This window comes from Triturus cristatus, chromosome 2_1 (assembly GCF_964204655.1).
Source record: "Triturus cristatus chromosome 2_1, aTriCri1.1, whole genome shotgun sequence".
NCBI lineage: Eukaryota > Metazoa > Chordata > Amphibia > Caudata > Salamandridae > Triturus > Triturus cristatus.
This window is the reverse complement of record NC_140581.1, coordinates 176,894,301-176,916,361: the sequence shown is the minus strand read 5'-3', so window position 1 is coordinate 176,916,361 and position 22,061 is coordinate 176,894,301. Positions and strand designations below refer to the sequence as shown.

General features: G+C 44.3%; 1 protein-coding gene across 7 annotated transcripts in view; it reads left to right on the top strand.

Moving 5' to 3' along the window:
• Nucleotides 1–22,061, top strand: part of PIAS2 (protein inhibitor of activated STAT 2) — a 451,007-nt gene that overhangs the window by 401,378 nt on the left and 27,568 nt on the right. For all 7 annotated transcript variants that reach the window (XM_085629369.1, XM_085629360.1, XM_085629352.1 and 4 more), the window contains exon 13: nt 8,423–8,460. In XM_085629369.1, coding sequence (XP_085485495.1) covers nt 8,423–8,460 — 38 coding nt within the window. The remainder of the gene's footprint in view (nt 1–8,422; nt 8,461–22,061) is intronic.

Genomic DNA, 22,061 nt, shown 5'->3' with positions numbered 1-22,061 from the left:
GAGAGCAAACTGCACACGCAGCCTGTGTACTGATGGGGTTCCCATGACAGGATGGAGAATGAACTGCACACACAGCCTGTGTACTGAAGGGGTTACAATGAAAGAATGCATAGTGAACTGCACACGCAGCCTGTGTACTGAAGGGGTTCCCATGACAGGATGGAGAGTGGTCTGCACACGCAGCCTGTGTACTGAAGGGGTCCCCAGGACGGGATGGAAAGGGAACTGCACACACAGCCTGTGTACTGAAGGGGTTCCCATCATGGGATGGAGAGTGAACTGCACACGCAGCCTGTGTACTGAAGGGGTTCCCATGACAGGATGTAGGATGAACTACACACGCAGCCTGTGTACTGCAGGGGTTCACATGAAAGAATGCAGAGTGAACAGCACACGCAGCCTGTGTACTAAAGGGGTTCCCATGAAGGGATGGAGAGCAAACTGCACACACAGCCGTGTACTGAAGGGGTCCCCATGACAGGATGGAGAGTGAACTGCACACGCAGCCTGTGTACTGAAGGAGTTCCCAGGACAGGATGGAGAGTGAACTGCACACGCAGCCTTTTTGCTGAAGGGGTTCCCAGGTCATGATGGAGAGCGAACTGGGCACTCATTTACTGCACATGCAGCCTGTTTACTGAACGGGTCCCCAGAACAGGATGGAGAGGGAACTGCACATTTGTGAAATGCACATGCAGCCTGTTTACTGAAGGTGTTCCCAGAACAGGATGGAGAATGAGCTGCACACGCAGCCTATTTTCTATGGTATAACCTGGACAAGATGGGGAGCACATTTAGCCTATTTGCCCTGGGCGTTCCCAGGACAGGGTGGTGAACACATGCTGACTGTTTACTATGTGCATTCCTCTTTCAAAATAGAGAGCGAACTGTACATACGGCTTATTTACTGTAGACGTGCCTGGGACAGAAGGGACAGTGAACTGCACATGCGTTTAATATGAATGTACCAAGAGCAGGACAGATGGGGAGCTGCTTACACAAGCCATTCCCCATTGGGTTTTCTGTGACATGATGTATGTTGAGCTATACAACACACACACACGCACACCAACCACGCACACACACCAACCACACACACACCAACCACACACACACTCGTCTTTCCCGGGTTAGGACAGATAGTAAACTACTGACACAGCCGATTTACTTTAGGCTAACCGTAAGCTATATTTGTAGCTCCTTTGGTTGGGTGGTTCCAGGACAGGATGGAGAGTAAAGTAGATACCCAGCCTACTTACGACGGCTGCTCCTGATCAGTATGCGGGGGGCTTTATAAACAGCCCGTTTGAATATGACACTTTACTCCGCACGCGTTTACGTGTGCTATTACCCCACATCTTTTACTCCGCAACAACTTTTACAACGCAGAGCTTTACACTGCAAGTTATTACAACGTATTGTCTATTACAACGCAATTTACTATTCTAACTCCACTGGGGCGTTGTAATGCGGAATATGTTGTAATGGCTTGCGGCATAAAGCCCTGCGTTGTAAAAGTTGCTGCGGAGTGAATAATGCGTGGTAATTGGGGAGAGGAGTTCGACCTAACAGCTAGGGCGGTCGACCTCGAATCTGGGGAACTGGGTTCGACTCTCTGCAATAATGCTGAACATTCTGGGCAAATCACTTAATCTCCCGTGCCTAACAAAAATGAATGTGTCCTCATGTAACGCAACTGGTGCTATGTAAAGCGCTCTGATACCCGATTCGGGTCAAGTTTGCGCTATATAAAACTCTGTGAAAAAAAAAAAAATGACATGCGTTGTAACGCAGTCGATGTAAAAGATGTTTACCCTTTACAAACAGCCCGTTTACCATGGGTATTTGCCAGACAATGCGGATGGTGAGGTTCTCATGTAGCCCATTTCCAATCGAGTGTTCTGGGACAGGATAGAGCGGGAACAGCCCATTCACCATGGTTGTTCGGGTCTGCTATACACTGTGAACTCTTCACACGTTACCAACTCACAGATTTGCATATCACCAGAATATGACTGGCTAAAACTATGCTTTGATATACCAAAGGCAAAATGACAGTGTACACTTCCCATGTATGGATAGAGCACTTACCTTAACCCCCAACTACATATTACTTCTATAGATTAAACATTGCATTGTTAAAATTTCCTACACCGAGGGAGAAAATAACGAACTGGCCCCGCCGCCTGGTAACAGTTTTAGCTTAAAGGACAATTTTCTAAGCCATTATTGAAGAATGTTCAGTAATGATGGTTAGGAGTCAAGATGTCACTGCCACCAGGAGCACTCCTGATTTCTCCAAATGCATTGCAGTCAATGTGACATCTCTGAATTATCGTTGTGTATCCTTCTTGGGCTTCACCAGTAGTAATAATTATCAGTAACTCAGTTACGTTTATTTCGAATAGATATCCATAAAACATTCACACAATTATCATATAAATATTTCAGATTAACGAAATAATAAAATCCATAATACGTATATAGGTGCTCCCAGTGTATAAAATGTGAATTATAAGTAAAATCCTGTTACAATACTACTCCTACAGCCAGTACACATATGTTTCAGGCCAATAGTATATAATGAGAAACATCAAGAACTATCGATCCTGGAGTATCTGACTTTAAAGTGTGTCGTGAAGCTTCTTAGCAAGCTGGCTTTCAATTAATGCTAGTACCATCGCTCGAGTGTCAGATTCAGTCTCTTACTGTTGAAACATGGAATACTGAAAAAGACTGCTCCCTATGCATCCGTTGTTGATCTCAAATTCCGCTCTGATACTGTGCCCCTTAATAAATACTCTATAGGGGTACTATCTGATATATGCCTACCAACCCCCTAATTGAATCTGATCATCAGGCTACACTATGGTAATAATGCCAACGGTAGATCAACAGAAAGTTTTGCTGTAAATCGGGGTGTTCGCCAAAGATGTGGGTTGGCTCAGACGTTCTACATTATACATAAACTGGGTGTTGAAGCTTTAAAGACTTGCTTGAACGATGCCCCCAGTTTGGCTGATGTTATAATATGCACAATGCGGTTTGCTGGTGATACGTCACTAATATCTATAAATGCAATGGGGTTACAGAATTTGTCTAAATTATCTAAGTTTCGTGGGTAACGGGGTTATCTACTAATCCGTCCAAGACAACGTTCATGGTCTTTAACCTCCTCCAGATGCTTTAAGCACCCCATGCTTTTATATTCAGACAGTCAAAAGGGTTCTTTCTGTCTTCTGTGATAATAATACATTATATATTTAAAATGTTAACTAATAATCCTATATCTTCATGTGTGTATCCATTATAAATGTTATTAATAAAACATTTGGACACAAAAGGGTTTTTGACATTGATTACTTAGGTGTTAGGGTTGCAGCAGAAAAGAGCAATGCTGTAATGGGGCACAGGGCGAGCCTTCCTTGTTATTTACTACGAAATTGAGTTCTCAAAGTATTTCTCCAGTAATTGAAATCTATAAGGTACAAGTTTAGTCAGTGGGGCTGTGTGGCTTGGAGGTATGGGGTATCAAAATCTAGACAAGCCGAAACATGTGGAGGCTATGTTCATCAAAATGTTATGTTTACCCCCTAGCACACCATCTACTGTGTTACTACTCGACTAAGGGATGTTGATTATTGAACATGCGGCTGACCTACGACCAGTCCATTACTAGATTCCACTGTGTAGTAACTTGGAACTAAGTACATACAAACAAGCACTGTGTGAAATAATGGGCATCCCGATGTACACACATTTCCTAGCTTTGCTCATATTAAACTATTTGAGTCTAGGTATGTCCCACTTATGGACCCAAGTGGATCAAATAAAGCTCCTGACCCAAGTCATAATAAAGCAGCAGTTGTGGTCCTATTTTTCATTAGAAATGTACCAGAATACCCATCCTGGTAGTACATTTGAAGCTTTTTAGGCTACTAAATCTAACCCTACACTTAAAATGTATTTAGGGGACGTGTAACCCCTGATGGCTACGATCCTGTACATAAAATTGAGATTAGGTACTTTATTGTTAGCGCCTTTCCATTCTGAATGGTCATCGGACACGTCAGATCACATCTTGGCCGTTTTGCCCACTGGTGGAAGAGTTGGAGATTCATTTTTTATTGTTTTGCCTTCTCTATCAGAAACTCGGGTCTAAGTGGCTGGTGCCCCTGATGAAGAATATTGATGTAAAAAAATTATCAGAGAAATTGCATCTTACTCAGTGGACCACAATTTCAATTTTACCAAAACCATTTTGCAAAACACCTTAAGAAAATATCTATTAAGCTATTAGAAGATCATTTAGTGGGTCTTTTTGTCATCTTTTTTATAGACCTATACAATTTCTGCTCCAAGCCAAGACTCGGAGACCCTTTTGATATTTTATTTGGGATAGCTAGAATATAGTCCCAAGATCTCTGGATAATGCTCCTACAAGTCTGTAAGTATTTTTTCTAAGCCTGGCTTTACCACTTTTTAAACTGCTCAGAGCAGAGTTGACATAATCAATGCTAAACTCAATGTCATAATCGCTTTTAATCGAATTGCAGTGAAGAGATTGAAATTCGTCCTTATCAGCCAGCCCGCATAGTATTGTGAAATGTTCTATCCATTCACCTGGCATTACGTATGCACCTTCCATATGCATCCGGTGCATTTCTGGCTTGGTGGAATGAGAAATAGAGCCATGCGATCAAATGTGCCAGAATACTCAGGGGTTTTTAGCCTTTATGGCACAAAGAAGTTCTGTCCATTGTTCCTGGACCCATTGATCTTTTTTCTGTATTATCATTTTACATTGTCTCGTGCTAAGGCTATTTCATCTCTATTTTTTTTATCTAATAGCGAACAGGAGCTTGTCTTTCTTAATCTTGCAGATCTTATCATGTTAGGGATGAGTAGTACTTGGTGTATGTCTCAGTTTTAGCAAACACGATTTAGAAAAATACTTAAATAAATAAAATAATGAAACATGGCTGCCTAGTTAGAAAGATCACATGCAGGGAGATCCATAATGTGTTCCAAAAGTGGTACAATATATTTATACTTTACTGGTAGTGAATCTGCTATCGCACTTGATCTGCCTTCGATCATTTTCTGATCATTTTTCAGATACCACAGTATGGCCCACGTCTAGTTTGTTAAAATAATCACCCTTGATAATAAGTATCAGGGGCTCGTAATGGCTATCTGGCTTCTTGAGAATCATCATGCCTACAATGTGGCGCCAGTCAGATACTTTAACTATTACATAGTTTATAGGTCACTACCAAAGGCCCATTCTGAATGTTGGCTTACTTGGTCTATCTGAAGAGGTTTTTCCATTATATTTTCGTAAAACATGTGATAGTGCTAATGTGCCCATTTGTAAATACATTATATCAAATTGCCTGGTTTTGGCCAGTTGAGCTATACTCGATTCTTCCGCCTTGTCTCTTCCTGGTTTAATAACAACATGACGATCGGTTGATATGTAACATTAAGATTACCTGCTTCTATGGTTATATTATTTGAGTCCCTAAAAGATAGCAAATCGAGTTTTGTCAGGTTTAGAGAACCCTTGGCTTTTCTAAATGTGTACATTAAAATAATAATTTATTACCATTAGGGGATCTAATAATGAAACACTATAGGCAGTGTAAATGTATTTCATATCCTAGTTCGGTAATACTTTGACCATATGGCAAGTCCACCAGACGGACAGCCTAATTTATGACCATAAGCTTCAATGCTATAGTTAACAAATCCATCTCGAAATATAGATGAAACAGCCAAAGTCTCCTGAAATATTCATATGCATTGATGAGCTCCAGCCAGTCTGGGCCATTAATCTTTGAAGGCTATCTAGCTATGTTCCAAGGCATTATCTTTAGTGCTGAGTCAGTGCTAGCTGAAGGAGTACAATGGTGCACACAGGTATAAGCTATGCTGATGCATGTTGGCACGGCAGTCAATCAGTGGCTACCAAATAATAACCACTGCCAGCCCTTAACGATTGTGTGGGTTATTTATACTTAAACTCCTCTTCTGAGCAATAGGCTTACAACAAAGGACTCCAGCGTGAGTATTGGTAAGGCAGAATTCATTTGTATGTTGGTTGCACGGGCATCTAGTGACAGCAGCCCATTCCTCAGGCCTGTGTCAGCAAGGTTTACGATAATGTTGCCCAAAGGGTCAGAATCACGAGAAGTTTATTTCACAGAAACAATATCTGATCTGATTATCAAAAAGCCATTCCTGATGTTGTTAATTTAACGTACATCTTTATTAATAAGCGACTTCCTATTCTCGTGTTTCGGAGGCCAGCTTAGGCACCCCCACCATATATTTTTATTTACGCGATTGGTTTGTGACTTTTGGAGCGGTCTTGGGAGTCCGAATTGAGTACCATCATGGCATTATTCATGTCTCCCCTGCCACGAGGTGTATGCTGTATTAATGTTCACCTCTGTTTCATTGCAATGGGGAGTAGGTATTACAAGATGTTTACACTTGTGCCAGCTTCTCTCGCCCCTAGTAATTTCATGTTCGAGGCATATGAGCTGCAGATTGTACACTTAGCATAGATCGCCATCTGGTGTTGGGCCCGGATGTTTGCAGTTTGTTTTTGTTCTTTGGACAGTCTTTGGCAGTCACGAGTTCGGTGACTCCTCCTTCGGTCCGTACTGCGCATGGGCTTCGGCTCCATCCTCAGATTGTTTTTTTCCGCCATCGGGCTCGGATGTGATACTTCGTGCTCCGGCTTCGAACTTCTACGGTTCCACCCTCGACGGAAAATCCTCGTTTTCTTCGAGTTTCTTCATCATCATCTTCATCTCTCGAAGCGGCACTTTTCTCCATCCCGTACATCGGCACCGGCCTTCGGGCCCTCCTCGACTCCGGTCCCGGCCGATGGAAAGGACTCCGTTCAAAAAGTGCCCAAAATGTGGGTCTAAATTTCCCCACACCGACCTCCATCAGGTGTGTAACCTTTGCCTCTCTCCAGAACACGAGGCCAGAGACTGCCCCGCCTGTAAGTCTTTTCGATCAAAGAAGACCATCCGGGATCGAAGAGCTCGACGCACCATGGCGCACTCCTCGTCCGCAGCTCCACCGGACATCTTCGGAGAGCTTCTCTCGCCCCTAGTAATTTCATTTAATTTATATATCAGGTTTTTTATAATATATAAATCTGCTATCGATGATGAGTGGGGGTATTTCTGTAGTATGTTTTATGTGCATATTTGTAAGCTCCTCTTCACTTGCCAAAATCTGAAAGCGTTGCTTCCTTGTACTTGCCGCATGTGTGGCTGGGTGGGTTCAAGTCCTACACTTTCTCTTATTGAAGAATTGTTACAGTCGGTTTACTAAACTAATACTTTCCTCATGAATCATGTTTGGGCTCTTGGAAGAATCACTAACAAAAGTTTTCTTTACTTTAGAGGTTGCAGTGGCTTCCCAAAATTTGATTTCATTAGAAATGCTAGGATCATCTAAAATGCCTGGCCAGTTCTGTGAAAGTCAGTAGACCAGCTAATTGTTTATTTTCAGATTCTCCTCATACTTCACATATAAATGTAGCTAAATACAGAAGCAGTTCGCTTAAACTGGGATGCACATTAGCTTGTCACCCTCAATTGCATGTACACAGTTCCACTGCACATAGGTAATTTCCAATTGGACGCACGTACACAGGAAATAGAAAGTGCCTTTTGCCTTTCTGTAAATACTGTTGCACTACTCTTCATTGCTTCCTATGAGCCACTTTGCAGGGGGCTTCTGATGTCCATCCATTCATAAATGTCATGGTTGCCATGTCCCTGCTGGTCCTTAAATTAGGAGTGTGAAATCAGCATTGGTGTTCTAGTTCCTCCACGTAGACAGTGTACATAATAGTCCCCAGCCTGCATTTCTCCTTTCCTGTGGAACTCCTGCACCAAGTCAGGATTCTTGTGGTGAAAGATAAGGTTTAGCAGCGCATGTGTGTTCATAAAACTAAGTATTGGAGATGCAGACCGATCTAGCTATGCCTGCCACATCCCATAAGCTGCCTTCAAGTGCAAATTTTAGATGTGCCAGTGCACATGCGTAGATTTTGTGACTCATAGGCTTGAAATTTTGCATTATTTTGCTAATTAATTTTCTGACTTTGCTCATATGCAAAATGCCTTTTTTAAAGACCTGAGCCAATACATATAAAGACAAGAGGTTTGGGAATTGTGGACAAACGGATAACGTATCTAGGATTGTGAATATTCCTCACAGCAGGCTTGTTGCATATTAGTCGTATGTACCAGAACAGTATCTTTTATTTTGGTTAGCCTAGATCTTTAATTCATTAACTCCTGGTATAGGGCAAAGATTTTTTGTGCATGGAGGTAATAAAACAATTTATTAATATGAATGCATATTAATGGTCTTCTTTTTTTTTTTTTAGGTCTGGATTTTCTTTCATTATTGTCAGCTGACCCTCAGGTGAGACCTTTCAGTTGATAACGAAATTCACACCTCTGTGTATGTTTTTTGCCATTATACTTGTAAAGGATGTCACAGTCCTAAGTAATTTAATATGTCGAGAAGCATCTCAGTTTAATTTCTCTGGAATGAAATACCTTGCTGTGATCTGTATTTAATATAGTTACATTGCTGATTTTTAGATTTTGTTAGGTCTGACGTTAGCCAACACAATTTCTTTAAAAAAAACGAAAATATACATATATATGTAACACATGCCTACATGTATACAGGGGCTTTCATTCCTCCGTCTTCATCCAATGATCTGCATGCAGCACAGTGCAAATGGTCAGCCAACTTTTGTCATTGTTTTCACTCACTGTGATTAACCACATTCAGCTCCTGGACTATGTGAATATCTGCAGAAAATGTAGTCCACGTCAGTGTCCAGAATTACTGGCCCATTGTGTATCGTTTTCTACAATATATATATATATATATATATATATATATATATTCACTTAAAAAACCATAGGTTTCACACATGTTATAGTTAGCTGGACATTTCACTCGTAAAAAACCAATGAAATTCCCCCGTTATAGTTAGTGCAGGCAACTATAACTCGCGCGACCGCAATCCTCTGCTGATGACGTCAGATATTACATTACTGTATTTAGACACTTATCTACCCATGTCTTCTTCCATTAATCTTTAGCTATACATATATTACAAATATTTATTTTTCATAAAGACACGTATGTCATCAGTGATCTAATATCTGACGTCATCAGCAGAGGATTGCGGTCGCGTGAGTTATAGTTGCCTGCACTAACTATAACGGGGGAATTTCATTGGTTTTTTACGAGTGAAATGTCCAGCTAACTATAACATGTGTGAAACCTATGGTTTTTTAAGTGAATTTGCAAGGTTTTTTAAATGCTAATTCGTAACTATAACGTGTGTGAAACCTATGGTTTTTTTCAGTAAATGTGTACGGTTTTTTAAATGCTAAGTTATGTATTTATTAATTATTTTTTTTTCAGGTTTTTTACCGTGCGCGCCCGGTGCGCTTCACGCACCGTGCATGCGCTGTGGTTCGCCGTGCGCGCACCTCGCGATTATTTTTTTTAAAAAAACTGTTTTTTTCGCCCTTGGGGGTCCTTCTGTGACCCCCTGACCAAGGCTAGGGGGTCAGGAACTGTCCACTCTGCCCCCTTTTCACGTTCTCCACCTTTTTTTTTCACCCCCTCAGACTGCGAGAGACAAAATGGCGGCCGACACTTCCTGGTTTCGACCGATTCGAATGTTTACCGACAACTAACAACCAATCAGAATTGCGCTCGCGCACGGCAGGGTGCGCGCACAGTGCGCACGGTGCGTGCGTATAGATATTGATATGCTTTTAAATGCTATTTTCTCAGGAAATACTGAACAGATTTACACCAGACCTGCAAAAGGCACTTCCTTGACCTTATGGCTACCTCTCTGCCAAATTTCACGTAATTCTGTTCAGCCGTTCGGGCTGTAGCTGCGACTAAAGGTCCTATGGAAAAATGCATGGGGAAAACGCGTTTTGGGACCCCCCCTTTTTCTCGGCCCCCGCTTGACGAATAACCCCGAGACTTTCAGGGTAGGAGCTGAACGGAGCGCCCCATTAGTTTTGAAAATTTCGCGAGGATTCGTCAACCGGCGCCAAAGTTATTCAAAATAGAATTTTGAGATTTCCTATGGAAACTAGGTTGTAACTATAACTATCTACTGGCGACCGCCAGTAGATAATATATATATAATATATATTCTTTCCTTTTCTTTGGCAACGGCATAGCAGCTGCCACAACAGTGCTATCTGGCTGCTCACATGTCTTCATATTGAGCGCATATATGAATATTTGTTCCAACAAAAGCCATTATAAAGTGGCCACCTGTGCATGCCAATGCATTGGCAGGCATGGGCAGCCGTTTTGAATGACTTTGTTGAATAATGCATTAAAATATGGCATTATTATTTATTTTTTGTTTTCTTTACAAAGGGCTCAGCTACCCCAGGGCCACTTATGGGTGGTCATATGCACATTATTTTTTGGACAACATTTTTTCCAAAATGGCCACCCACCCATGTGCATGGTTGAAGCACATAGGGGTGACCATCTTACAATGGCATTTGATGGACTTTACAGAAATTTGTCAGAACCGCTTTCAGTGGGCCATGGGGCAAGCAGCGACTTCAGGGCCCAACAATGGGGGTTAAGGTCTTTTACTCCTGGTGTCCCAAGCCTGACTCACTATGGAGTATGAGCACCTGAGTCAAGTACCCCTTCTGCACTTGACTTTCAGTGGTAGCTGTGGACCAGCAGTCGAAGGCTCCCTGGGGGCGGCTGGGGTGGCTTTGGGGGAGGACACTGTAGATACAGTCTAGTGAACACAACTTATAACTCAAAGTGCACTCAGTAATGTCAATAGATCAATGTCCAGTGAAATACTTGCTTTTATAAAAAGAGAAATATGTTATTTCTAAGTCTACATTTTCAAAAAAACAACAACATTTGTAAACAACAACACAATGCCCTTGAGGTTGAGGCTCTAGTGTTTATGTGGCAAATCCCTGTCCCAACCTCTACCTTGCAATGTGGTTGGGTTTTTCCCCCATTCACTTGTGGCTGCATCCAGGGAATGCTCACTAATAGGCCTTTTCAAGAGTCCCCTTTGACTCTTAGGAAATAGGCAAAAGTATATATGGTGCTGCAGCACCTTCAGCAGTGAGTGCCCCGGGGGCCCGACAGGCCAGTTTCAAGTCTTACCCACTCTAGCAACATGGAAGGTTTCAGTAGGTGCTCAGACCGCGGGCACTTGCAAGTTCTGGTCCTGTATAAAAGAACCAAGCTGCTCGCCGTACAGCTACAGCACCTGGCAGGCACAGGCTGTCTCCCGAGCAGCGCTGCTGGCCTCGGCAGCAATTGGAGGTGCTCTTAGCTTCTGATGACGCAGTAAGTTCAGTTTTCCCATATGGGGGGAGGGGGTTGATCTTTGTGCCCTCAACCAGATCCCAGCGATGGAGGAAAGTCCTCTTAACGTCCTCCAGAGTATACAAGGTCGGTCAGCGGGCATGTCTCGATGCACAAATTTGACCTGCAGGTGGCAGCTTCAATTTTCCCGGGCGACGGCCTGACCTTGCCAAAACTCCACACTGGCAGCCCCTCCTGGCATATGAGGTTACCACAGTACTTGCTGGCAAGGCGTAGACCTCTCCTGTGCAATCACCTATACCCTGGTGGCCCCTCCTGGCATATGGATTCGCCGCTAAGGCTTACACAAGTCTTGCCACTTTGTTGGCACAGTCACTTCTATGGATGCCCCTCACTGTGGCATACGGGTTCACTGCAACGAGGCAGTATTGACTTGGCGTGCCCCGCACGGCAGTCGCTGCACTACTTCGTCATGGCGGCCCTCTCCTGGCATACGGGGGTCACCAAATCAATCCTGCACACGGGCTTCAACCCAATCAATGCACAGCCGCCTCCTCAAACCGGGATTCCTCTCAGTACAGCTCCCCACTGAACCTTGCTCCCTCCAACGCTCTCTGTTACTCATAGCGCACACTGGTCTTGGCATGCAGGCGCTGGTGCTCCAGACACCATGGCAGGTGGACTTGGTTTCCCTGGGTGATGTCCCCTCACCCAGCAGGGTGACTGGCAGGCCTTGGGCCCTGGTCCTGTTCAAAGGCTGAAGTCGTGCAGAGCTTCCCCTTTTCACACAGCCCATTTGGCTGCATGGCAGATGACAGATTTTGGGGTCTAACCCTCCCCTTCTTATAGTCCATTTCCAGACACTAAGTGCGATTTAGGGTCTGGGTCTTTGAATTTTCTGTTGGGGTTCTGCTTCTTTTGAAGTGTACACTTTTCTGTCCCTCTTCTTCCTCTTGAAAGGCTGGCTATCACACCAGGAGAGACTCCAAAGCTGACAGTCGCACAACAGAGTGTCTCTCTTTCTTCCTCCAGTGTGTCCCACCCAGCTCACAGGAATGCAGGTCTTCACCAGGCATGTCTGGGCTTTCCAAAATGGAGCCCAGTGTACTCCATGTAATGTACAATTTCAGGCACACTTGCATTCTGTGTACATACACAGCACACACACATTGTCCAGTACTGTCACCTCCATGTATTGTGCCACCCCAGCCGCCCACAAAATCCAGCACACACAAGATCTGTGTGTACTACTCACTGCTGTACCCTTTCTGTATTGTGCCATGGTGTGCTCTTTACAAGCACTCACACTGCCAGCACATGCGCTCACTATGCACACTACCTCACCTTCATGTACTTCTTGCAAGAACTCGTAACACCCAGAACATGCTTTAAATGCGCATGCACTGCACATCACTAAATCTGTCATGTAATGTGTTCCTCACACTCAATACATGTACTAACCATGCATGTTCTACACACAACTGCTCTATCCCTGTATTGTACCCTTCCCAGGCACATATAAATCCAGGGCAGAGTCACCACTCCTGCGCTGTGAAGCACTCAACATCTTACTGATGTAGGCAAGGGAAGAGTTAAGCACACAGCAGCTGAAGGTTTTAAAAGGTGAGTGAGCCTGTTGGCCTCACTCCAGTGACACAGGATAAAAAGGACCTGTTCACTACTACTGCTTACTACATGGTATGCTGCCACTACCGTGCTCATGCATCTTGCTGTCTCAGACGATATCAACCATGGAGAAACTGTGGCCCTGATCTCCCTCGAGCGCTCTACTGCATTTGATTCAGTCTCCCACCACACCCTCATGGACAGACTACACAACGTCTGCATACAGCAAAATGCCCTCAAATGGATCGCCTCCTTTTCTTTCAGGATGCACACAAAGAATCTGAATCAGACCCCCCAGGATATTGCGGCATAGATTCGCAAATTTAGCGGCACAAAAATTGAAATTTAGCGGCAAAAAAATTGACATTTAGCGGCACAAAAATTGACATTTAGCGGCATTAGTGCCGCACTTTATTTTACTCTAAATCATTCCTTTTCAGTCTTAAATCAAAGAAAACTGTTTTAGCAGAGCATTCCACTTCCAATTAGGCATGTTTAAAGTATCTGAGAGTATGTGTTTGCTATGCTAAGTCCCCAAGTCCTGTAATAGCTGGCAGCAACGTTTTTCTCATGTTGCTGTCAGCCAAAGGTTTGCTGTAATTAAATTCTCTCCCGGCTGCTCATGCACCTAAAACTGCGCAGTAAATAAGTTGCACACGTGATTATACTGACTGATTCCACCCTCGTCCCCACCTTCCTCCTACCACCAGCCCCTTCTCAATGGGAACATGTCCTAAACTGCACTGCTGAGCTGGAACAAGAACAACAAAATATATTGCTTTAAAACTATTCTTGTGCTGTTGCAACCCTGAGGCTCTCCCTACCATCTTTAGTACAAAACAGCTACCAATTGGGATCAAGCTTTGAAGAACTTGCCTTCCAACCTACATTGTTCCCTGCATTTCGCACTATTTTTCCGAAGCGTTGAATCAAATAAAAGACTGTGCTGCATTACATTCTGCCGAAGAAGGGCAGCCATAGGGTCACTTGCCTCAATCAGCTGTCCGAAAGCAGCCCAGGGACAAATTATGGGAAAGAAACCTGCGCTCAGGATGCTGTTGATGCCCCGCACCTGCTGTGAAAGCCCGATTGGAACTCATTTCTTCATTTGCTTCCTTTAGCCATGCTGATCCCATGGAGAAAAACATCTTGCTCCTTTTATCGAAATAATCAGTCTCTAAACTGAAAAGTTTTGCATTTCCGCTTTTTTAATGTGTGGGCTATTAAACCACTACGAAAATAATGAGGGGCCAATTAACGGCCATAGCTTTGTTGGTAGTCTCTTCTCACCATATTATGCTGGGAGCCTTATTTTGCTTCGGAAAATCAATTAACCTAGTGTTGTATAATTCATGAAATGTCAAAGTGCACTTGGAGGTCTTACTTAAACATTACTGTTCCAAACAAACTGTAAAATATGGCAGTCATACCAGCGCTAATACCTTGCACCCTTGGCGCACAAATGGTGCTGGCCCCCTTGAGTAAACACCCATCTTAATCTGCTGAGTACATAGTTTGCTCAAACCTCAGTGCAGCTCAAATGTGAAGGCTACTATTGAATTTCAGAATACAGAGCAAATTACTGCTGAGGGTTTCCCAACTGGCCTGCTGCAACCTTTTACATTAGATGATATTGACAAATGAAGAATTATCATAGAAATCTGACAACCTTTTCCCTGCATTCCTTCAATTTCACTGGCACTTTTGTAAAAATTACGGCATTTTTACAAAAGTGCCGATTTCGCAGCAAACCGCGAAATCCTGGAGGGTCTGTCTGAATGCTCCCTTCACCTCCGCACCCAAGGGCATCATATGCAGCATACCCCAAGGATCATCCCTCAGCCTCAACCTGTTCAACATCCACATGAACCCCTCGTAGACATCATCAGATCCCAGGGACTCAACGTAATCTCCTACGCATACAACACTCAACTAATCCTCTCGCTCCCCGAGGACCCCTCCAATGCCAAAACCAATTTCTGCAACACCATGACCAACGTAGCCAAATGAATGAGAGATAGCTGCCTCAACCTCAGCTCCGACAAAACAGAAGTACTGATCTTTAGAAAGAACACCTCCGTATGGGACCACAGCTGGTGACCAGCACAACTCTGATTAACACCCAACACGACAGATCACGCACGCAACTTCGGCATCATCCTCGACAGCCAACTGACCATGAAACGACAAGTCAACGCAGTTGCCTCTTCCTGCTTCTACACCCTGCGCCTTCTACGCTGAATCTTCAGATGGATCCCAATCAACACCAAAAAGTCTGTCTCCCAGGCCCTTGTCACCAGCCGTATCAAGTATGGCAATGCTCTCTACACTGGAATTTCCACCCAGCTCATCAAAAGACTCGAGATCATCCAGAACACTGCAGTCAGACTCATCCTGGACCTCCCCAAATGGACCCACATCACCCCTCCCTTCAGGAACCTCCACTGGCTCCCCATCAAAAAGCAATGCCAGTTCAAGATCCTCACACACGCATACAAAACTCTACACAATCATGGACCATCCTACATCAGCCATCGACTGAACTTCCACCTGCCCGCAAGACATGTGCGATCTGCCTTCTTCGCCCAAGCACACATCCCCCGCATCTGTCGCAGCGTGGGGTGCTCCTTCTACATCGCTGCCAAGGCTTGGAACAACCTGCCCCTCCACAACCAAACAGCACCCTCCCTATCAAACTTCAGAAAGAAACTCAAGACATGGCTTTTCGACTGAGATATGGCACCCTCAGCGCTCTGTCCAGACTTTTTTGATTTTATTAACAGTTTGATATTGTGCCAATAAGTTAACACAAACATTTCATATACATACAGATTAAAAATACATAATACTACTTAAAATAAATCTCCACTTGATCTAAAAACATGGCATTGGTCTTATACACAATACCATTACCTTTATAGAGAATAAAAACATAAAAATGACAACATACAAATATATTTATACAAAAATACTATTATTTAAAAAGAGCAACCAAGAGATACCATTCCATTTATACAAGATAAACCCCTAACAATACAGTATGTAGATTTAGTTGTATAAAGAGGCTATAATTGTGCAAAAAATACCATTGCTTTTATGCCAAGTGAACCATGGTTATACAACTTGTAGGTATATTTGTGGAAAAAATACTATTATAACAAAAGGGCCCCAAAGGATCGTTATATATCCCAGTGTGGATCTGATTCGAATACATGGATGGTCCTCGAAGCTCCTGTACTATCCTTCTAATGAAATCGGCCTCTGCTCAATTGACCATTAGTCAACTATAGACGAAAATTTCCTTACCGCCTAGCACAATATTATCACATTTTAAAATTTCTTCCCATAAATCACTTGTATGGCGAACCTGCATCAATCTAAAAACCAGCAACAGCAATATTCTTCTGCCAGTATCAAAACATGTGCAAATTATAAGTAAGTGCAAAAAGGATACTGATGCTTTCCGACAAAAGGGGCACTTTCCTCCCATGCTTGTCTAGGCTACTTCCATGTTATAAAGGCTGGGACCTGCCCCAATCTAACCTTGAGGGCCCACCTTCTGATACAACCTCTTTTTATGTCCCGCAGATAAGGCTGAATATGCCCCCCCATAGTTTTACTCCTGTGGATGAAACAGATTATCTCTATTGCACACATCCTCGATCACACTCCTCCGAGAGCATTCTTTCACTAGGGTTTTTAATGTTTGTTTCTGCTGTGTTCTAGACATTTTTTGAAGCTCTACCCCTACTGAGACATCCAGGGAAACTTTAATGTCGAGGACATTAACGGTCCATTGCCCAGCCTGCTGCTCCTGCAAAGAAGGTTTTATTGTTTGCCTTAAGGTACCCTCTTCAGCCTTAAGTAGACTAAACCAAGAATTGAGGTGATACTGTTTATATATAAATATTACACTAGTAAGGCCCAACTTTAGCCTCAGGGCACTATTTACAGAACCTCTGGGTAGGCCAAGCCATTTTTTCCAAATATTTATTTCATTGATCTGAACCCTCCTCAGATAATTTACTGGGGAAACCTCACATCCATATAGTAACAGACTAACAATTTTAGCCATCTGGGTCTCTCTGAGGACTTTGATGGACTTATGACCCAATACAAAGTCATCCTATACAAAACACCTGCAAGCACGAGCCTCCTGATGGTCAATATGAGGCATAAAATTAAGGTTATTTCTAAATAGGAAACCAAGATAACGATATTCTTTTACAACCTCTAATAGAGCCCTACTTAACCACCACTTCAACCTCCTATTCTGAACCCTTCCTTTCAAAAAGACCATCACTTTCGTTTTTGCCGTATTGATTTTCAAACCATTCGCCTTACAATATTCTGCAAAAGCATCTAATTGCCTCTGGAGGCCAACTGGTGTAAGGTCCAGCAACACCGTATCATCGGCATAAAACAATACTGAGATGGTCTCATTACTTAATTTGGGTGGAAAAGAGCAAACCTGGTTTAATCCTATCAATGCGTTGACAATGTATATAGAGAACAGGAGCAGGGCCATCATACACCCCTGCCTCAATCCATTGGGGGTGTTTTTCTTGACAAAGCCCCATTTCCCCCTAATTCGACCCTGGTCCATGAGCCTTCATGTAACTGGATAATCAGCTTTAATAGTCCCGGGGGACACTCCCAGTTCCTCATCTTCTCCCACAGTAGAGGCCTATTTCTCCAGTATTGAATCTTTCATAAATTCACATGCTTGTATCTTCCCCGTCGTCATGGTGGCAGTCTCACAGTAAATGAATAACAATAGCAGTAAAAGAAAAACTGCATAGAAAACCATAGGGAAGTATAGAGTTTGGTAGCCTATCATCATTATTATGTGGTCCAAATGCCAGCCAATCAGCTATCAGCCCTGAGATCACACTCCCCAGCAGAGCCACCATACCTTAGATTTCCAACTGCCGTCGTGGGAGGAGGAGTCTCCCTGAGCCTTGCTCAGTTTGATCCCTGGTGAACTTTTGACCTGTCTTGCTACAGTTTTTTCAACTGGATTTGAGGCATTCTTTTCCCTCTATTTTCTCAAAATGTCTGAAGGCTCTAAAAAGAGGCTTTTCAGACCATGCAGATCTTGTGGGAGGGCCAGATTATATTCTGAGGGCCCCCACAAAGATTGTTTATATTGCCTTCATCCCAAGCACGTTCCTAAGAAGTGCAAACATTGTCGAACCTTCTCTGTTAAAACTCTTAAGGACAGAGAGGCTCGTTTACTGTTGTGGCTTCAGAAAAAGAAGGCCACCTCAGAGACTGATTCAGAGGATGACTCTAAGGCACACTGCTCTAAAAAAACGGAAGACAGAATCTTCTGAGGAGAAAGCAGTTTTAAAAAAGCTAGAAGACTAAGGACAAGGAGGCTTCTTCCTCTTCATTGCCTCATACACCTCTAAAGAAGCCCTCAGAGGCAAGAGCTGTGTCGTCGGCCCCGTCAACGAAGACCAGTGTGTCCCCGGCACTTATGCCTACGAAGACCTCGATGACAACCGCATCGTTGACGACGACCATCACGAAGACATCAGCGTCATCGACGGCATCTACGAAGACGACACCGTTGACGGCAGGATAGTCGACCACCCCATCGACGGATAGATCGTTGACGGATGGATCGTCGATGGCACCGTCGACGACGAGTATGAAGACGACCTCCTCGACGATCATCCTGGTTTCCCCGTCGTCGGGAGTTCTGTCAACAGCGACTTTCAAATCTCTGATGACAAGATCACTGACGACGATTTCGATGAAGAGGTTTCCGCCGTCGACGGGCTCGGTGACGGACAGAAAGAACACGGAATATACCACATGGACTAAAATCTCGCCGCTTCCCCCTCAAATCTTCTGGATATGCAAGAGTCGGAAGATGACGGACCATATGGAGTGGCCTACAGCCCCTCGCAGCTGCAAATTAAAACCCAGGATACAGACAAGGACGAATACTAGGAAGTGCAGGAAGAAATGTTTTAAAGACCGCCCGGTAGGGGGTGGGAGGTTCATATTGTTTCTTTTCTTCTGTTACTCTTATTTTATGCATGGTTGCCTTTGCCTGGTCACGTGCCCAATGTTATGCTTATGGCCCGGACCTGACTCGCCTTGTTACATACCACACATCAGCAATGGGTTGATGGCTAAACCTGCTTAATTCTAATTGTGTGTTTTTGAAATTTCAATAAAGAGATTTAAACCATAAAGACCGCCCAGTATCCGGCTCCAAGAGATATCAGTCTTTCCAGCAATCCTACGATTATGAGGAGGAAGAAGACACAAACCCTAATGTGAGAGAAGAGTCGATGTCCATGCCTCTCTTGGCTAGTGTCTGATTTACGACACATGATTAATGACTATTATCGCCGCTTCCCGGATGCTAACGCCTCTGCCTCCGACACCTCAGGTAGATCACAACCTGCGGCACAGGCTCCGGTGATTCAACCTCCACCTCCGGTGCAGAAAGTGCGCACCCCTACAATAATTACGATTCGGGATGACTTTGTGGAGAGCAAAGGGGAAGAACAGCCAGAGGAAGGGGAACTTCTTCAAGATGATCCAGTGGGCGAAGAATGGGATCAAAATGTCATACCAACTTCTCCATCTCCGTCGCCATCCCCGGCAAGCTCCCCGCCGGAAGACATCCTAGGATTCCACGACCTCATGGAAGGAGCCTCCAGGAGGTTTGCTCTTCCTCTGCCAGTGAAGGAAACTGATTGTTTCCTCTATGACTTCAAGGAATCATCCAGGAAGTATATCAGAACGATCCCAATGATCAATCATATCTGGGATGAGGGTTTAAAGATCATGAAGAACCCTGCCTTAGTTGCAGCCTCGGTACCCAGAATCGAGAAAAAATATTGGTCTCCCGAGTCCTCCCCAGCGTGCCTGATTGGGCATCCAAGGCCTGAATCGGTGGTAATGCAGGCGGCGCAGAAGCATTCCAAGAACCCGGCCATCTCCTTCCGACAAGGAAGGAAGAAAGATGGATGGCGCAGGGAAGCGCTTTGCAGTTATGGCAGCAGCTTCGATTAAAGCTTCAAATGCGCTAGCTCTTTTCAGCCACTACAACAGGCAGATGTGGAAGGACATCGCACCACTTTTATCTCATCTGCCAGAAGACAAAAAAGAAGAGGCTACCATCATTTTACAGGACGGGGCTAGGGCAGCCTCCGAATCCATAGACATAGCCATGGACATATCATTGGTGGCTTTCAGGCAAATGGCCGGAGCAGTGGCGCTCCGCAGACCAGGTTGGCTAAAGGCTACGCCATTTAGGCCTGAAGTCCAGGCAAAGATTGTCGATATGCCTTTTGATGGGGAGAATCTCTTCGGCAAACACGTCGATGATGCCCTTGAAGGAATAAAATCGGACACAGACACAGCGAGAGCGTTGGGTTCCCTACAACAAAATAGGTTCCAGTCCTTTCGTAGAAGAGGATCAAGAGGCCAGTATAATCCGAGATCTTCCTTCCAATCTAACAGGTACCAACCTTATCACCAACAGGGGTACCGTCAATTCTCCAGCAACCAGCACTTTCATTCCTCGAACACTTCCTACCAGCTCAGAAGGAAGCTGCGAGGGGAAAATCACAGGACTCCAATCGGAGCCAGTGACAATGCCAAGGCGCCGACCACCTCGTCATACCTCAAGCAGAACCATTACCTCTCTCGCTTTTATCATCAATGGCTGTCCATAACAACGGACAGATGGATACTGGATGTTATCCATCAGGGTCATAGCCTAGAGTTCATACAAAAACCTCCGAATCGACCGCCTGTTCGCAGAAAGCATAAACATCTCTCAGCTCTCAAGGCAGAAATTCTGTCCCTCATTGTGAAAGGGGCAATAGAGGAGGTTCCGCCTCAACAGCGAGGGAAAGGATTTTACTCGCATTTTTTCTTGATTCGAAAAAAGCAGTCTTCCAAATGGAGGCAGGTAATGGACCTGAGAGGCTTGAACAAATTCATCAAACAAATTTCGTTCTGTATGCTGTCTCTACCAGAAATCCTCCTGATGCTGCGCAGGAGAGATTACATGGCATCCCTAGATCTCTTAGATGCCTATTTTCATATTCCGATTCACATCAAACACAGGCAGCATCTACGATTCGTGGTGGCAGGGCGCCACTACCAATTCAAAGTATTACCCATCGGCCTCAGATCCGTGCCAAGGGTTTTCATGAAATGCATGGCGCCGGTCACAGCGCACTTGAGACAACAAGGCCACCAGATATATCCGTATCTGGACGATTGGCTAATAAAGGGCGCATCATACCAAGACACCCTGCAATCCCTACAATGCTGCATAGATCTCTTCCAATTTGTAGGCCTACGGATCAATATGGAAAAATGTTTTCTCATTCCATCGCAGTCCCTTCAATTCCTAGGGGCCAGGCTCCAGACGAAGGAAGCAAAAGCGTATCCTTCAGAAGAACGCACCCAAAAAATCTTAAGACTGACGTCACAATTACAAACAAAAAGGTCCACTTCAGTGAGAATCTTCAAATCCTTGTTGGGGATGATGTCATCCTGCATCCCATTAGTTCCCAATTGCCGGCTACACATGTGACCCCTTCAAGAACTACTCGACATGCAATGGGTGCAATCCCAAGGGTCCTTCGAGGATTGAATCACCATCACTCCTCAAATACAGCCAGCACTGTCATGGTGGGGGATCAGGGAGAACTTATCAAAAGGTCTGCTCTTTGAACCTCAATATCCCAGTTATGTCACGACGACAGACGCTTCACTGCAAGGATGGGGCGCACACCTCCAAGACCTCGAAATACAAGGCCATTAGACCACTCGGGAAGCTCAGCTACCCATCAACTTGTTAGAGCTAAAGGCGGTGTCCTTGCGCCTCCAGGCTTTACTTCCCAGAATCCACAATTCGCCTGTACTGGTCAAGACAGAAAGTACGACGACAATGTTTTATCTGCTAAAGCAAGGGGGTACAAAATCAAAGCCCCTATCGGCACAAGCTCAAGAGATTTGGAACTGGCTTCTGCTGCACAACATCTCTCTGC